The 2,653-nt window shown below is 36.1% G+C and overlaps 1 protein-coding gene and 1 long non-coding RNA gene across 2 annotated transcripts in view; both read left to right on the top strand.

The window, feature by feature from the left end:
- The window catches only part of LOC116845541, a 7,403-nt gene extending 6,612 nt beyond the window's left edge, over positions 1-791 (top strand). The window contains exon 3 of the long non-coding RNA XR_004378263.1: positions 261-791. This is a non-coding gene — a long non-coding RNA (uncharacterized LOC116845541). The remainder of the gene's footprint in view (positions 1-260) is intronic.
- LOC116845540 (fatty acyl-CoA reductase wat-like) overlaps positions 1-2,653 on the top strand; it is a 17,795-nt gene that overhangs the window by 7,242 nt on the left and 7,900 nt on the right. Inside the window, exons 3-5 of the mRNA XM_032818302.1 lie at positions 1,583-1,676; positions 1,776-2,021; positions 2,101-2,246. Of these exons, the coding sequence (XP_032674193.1) occupies positions 1,583-1,676; positions 1,776-2,021; positions 2,101-2,246 (486 nt within the window). The remainder of the gene's footprint in view (positions 1-1,582; positions 1,677-1,775; positions 2,022-2,100; positions 2,247-2,653) is intronic.

Below are 2,653 nucleotides of genomic sequence, written 5' to 3'. Positions count from 1 at the left end.
AAAAAAAAAAAAAAAAAAAAAAGACAGAGTTGTCGTATACGTTAAACATCTACACTTGTTATACTATCATCGAGAGCGAGACACGTAGTATAACTGAAAGGTCGAACGAGCCCGCCGAAGGCGGGCGAAATTCGGCCACAATTATACGAAGGATCTCGCTCGAAGATGATCCCTTTACCCATCCCACTGCTGTATGTGTTTCCCGGATCATCTAGGAAAGTAGAAACGACAACTCTTTGCTCTAAATTATATGATCGTAGATGGCGTAGAGAAGCGAGGGCCCTACAGAGAGGTCGCTAGGAGAGCCATCTCTTTTCTACACGCTGAACGTTGTGAAGTACCGAGAGAACAGAGACAACTACACTTGTTATACTATCATCTTCGAGCGAGACCCTTCGTATAATTGTGGCCGAACTTCGCCCGCCTTCGGCGGGCTCGTTCGACCTTTCAATTACTGGATTGGCCGTCACAGTCACCGGATGCAAATCCTATCGAAAACGTTTGGTCCTTAATGAAATTTAAACTTCGTGGAAAGAAAATTTGATCGATCAAGGAATTAATACGACAAATTCGATTGATATGGAGATCTTTATTTCAAGAATATGCTATAAAATTAGTTGAAGTAGTAAATTAGTAGTATGTCTCGAAGATGCCAGGCAATTATTAAGGCGACCGAACAAGTTATTAATAATAAAACATTACAGTTCTAATCAAGTACTATGTATATATTTTATTCCAAATCATTTCAATAAATTATTTATCAAGTTTTGTCGTTATACGCTCTTATCAAACAGAGTGTACATCTATGGTCCCCTCCCAGCATAAGATTAGGAGCCACGAGATTATTAATTATTATATAATATTTAATTTAAAAAGTTTCTTTATTAATAAAAACATGAAAGGTAACATGTTTTACACTTATATTGTCCTACAAACATAATATTGCAACTTTTGTAGTTCATACATGATTTGAGCTACATTTGTAGCTCAAACAATAAATGCAATAACTATTTATTTTTATTTTTTAGTCATCAACAATTTATCTAAATGTTTAAATGAGACTATAAGATCTCAAACGATGTAGAAAGAAAAAAGAAAAGTTCTCTAGGACGATTTTTGTGGAAAATACGCTTTAAAAACTATATTGATAACGCAGACAGCTTAATATAAAGGTATTCCAATGTTTAACGATCCGGGAGCATGGGTTTTCGTTATCCGATCGAGCAAAAGTTTGGCAGGGATTTCTTTTTTGTCAAATGGAAACTTTTTGGAGGGCGCCGTGGAAAAAATTCGAAAAAAAATTTTGACCAAGAATTAATAAGAACCACCCTAATATACACACGTATTTTATCTTCTTTTTATAATAGACAAAATACTATCAAAGCTACGCGAAATATATACACATGTTATATCGCAAGATGGCGAATTAAACGGTCCAATTTATAACAGAGATTAACAGATTTAAAAATTTACTTTCTTGAATAAAATTTTAAACGTAAAATTTTACTGAATGTAATGTAGATTATAGAGTATAAAAATCGCGCGATACGAGAAAATATTAAAAAGAAATAATAACTTTTAGATGCTGTCCGGGTATAGGAAAGATGTACATATGTATGAAGGGAAAGAAAGGAAAATCAGCAGAAGAGCGTTTCAAAGAGCACTTCGATTGCGTTGTTAGTAACATAAGTGGCACATACATTTAATAGAACATACATTAATAGAAAGCAATCGTAATCCTTGCTCCGCAATTTATTTCCAGTCTCTGTTTTAAGGTTTACGATAGATTAAAAAAAGAGCAGCCTGACTTTATTACTAAAGTAATAATGATAGAAGCCGACTTCAGCGAAGCAAATCTAGGCTTGTCGTCGGAAAACCGAAAACATCTCTTAGACACAAACATAATCTTCCATTTAGCGGCGTCCGTGCGATTTAATGATACGATTCGAAATGCGGTGCATGTTAATGTGAGAGGAAACAAAGAAATTCTCCTCTTCGCAAGAGAGATGCCGAATTTAGAGGTGCTGTTTCAGTCATATATTTCATTCTCATAGACGCATAATTAAACTCACATTGATCTTTTGATTGTTTTTTATTTAGGCATTTGTTTATACATCAACCGCATTTTCTCAGTGCGTGAACAACTTTATCGATGAGAAATATTATTCTCCGCCTTTAGAGACAGATAAGATACTGACGTTACTCAACGTTCTGGACGATGAGATGTTGAACAAAATAACGCCAACGTAAGTGCTCTTTCGAGAAGTTCAAACGGCACATTCTTCGACCATTGTTTATTCGATATCATAGGTGCGCGAAAAGAATTCTCATGAAATATTTATTCTTTTTGCATCGGACGAGCGCAGACTAGTAGGCGAATGGCCGAATATTTACGTGTACACCAAGGCGATTGCCGAGGATACAGTGCGACAATACAGCGTCGGGTTATCAGCTTGCATCATACGTCCTTCGATTGTAACATCAACGGCGAAAGAACCAATACCTGGATGGATCAACAACATATATGGTGCAGTAGGCGTAATTGTAGGCAGTTCTATGGGTTTGCTACGTACTTTACATTGCATACCCGAAAATACAGCGGAAATTATGCCCGCTGATTACGTGATAGCGAACATTATCGTTGCAGGTTGGG

The sequence above is a fragment of the Odontomachus brunneus genome, unplaced genomic scaffold (genome assembly GCF_010583005.1).
Source record: "Odontomachus brunneus isolate Ranch 3 - 2012 unplaced genomic scaffold, Obru_v1 Obru_scaffold_053, whole genome shotgun sequence".
Lineage (NCBI taxonomy): Eukaryota > Metazoa > Arthropoda > Insecta > Hymenoptera > Formicidae > Odontomachus > Odontomachus brunneus.
Note: the sequence above shows the minus strand (reverse complement) of the source record. Positions and strands in the feature narration are given on the sequence as shown.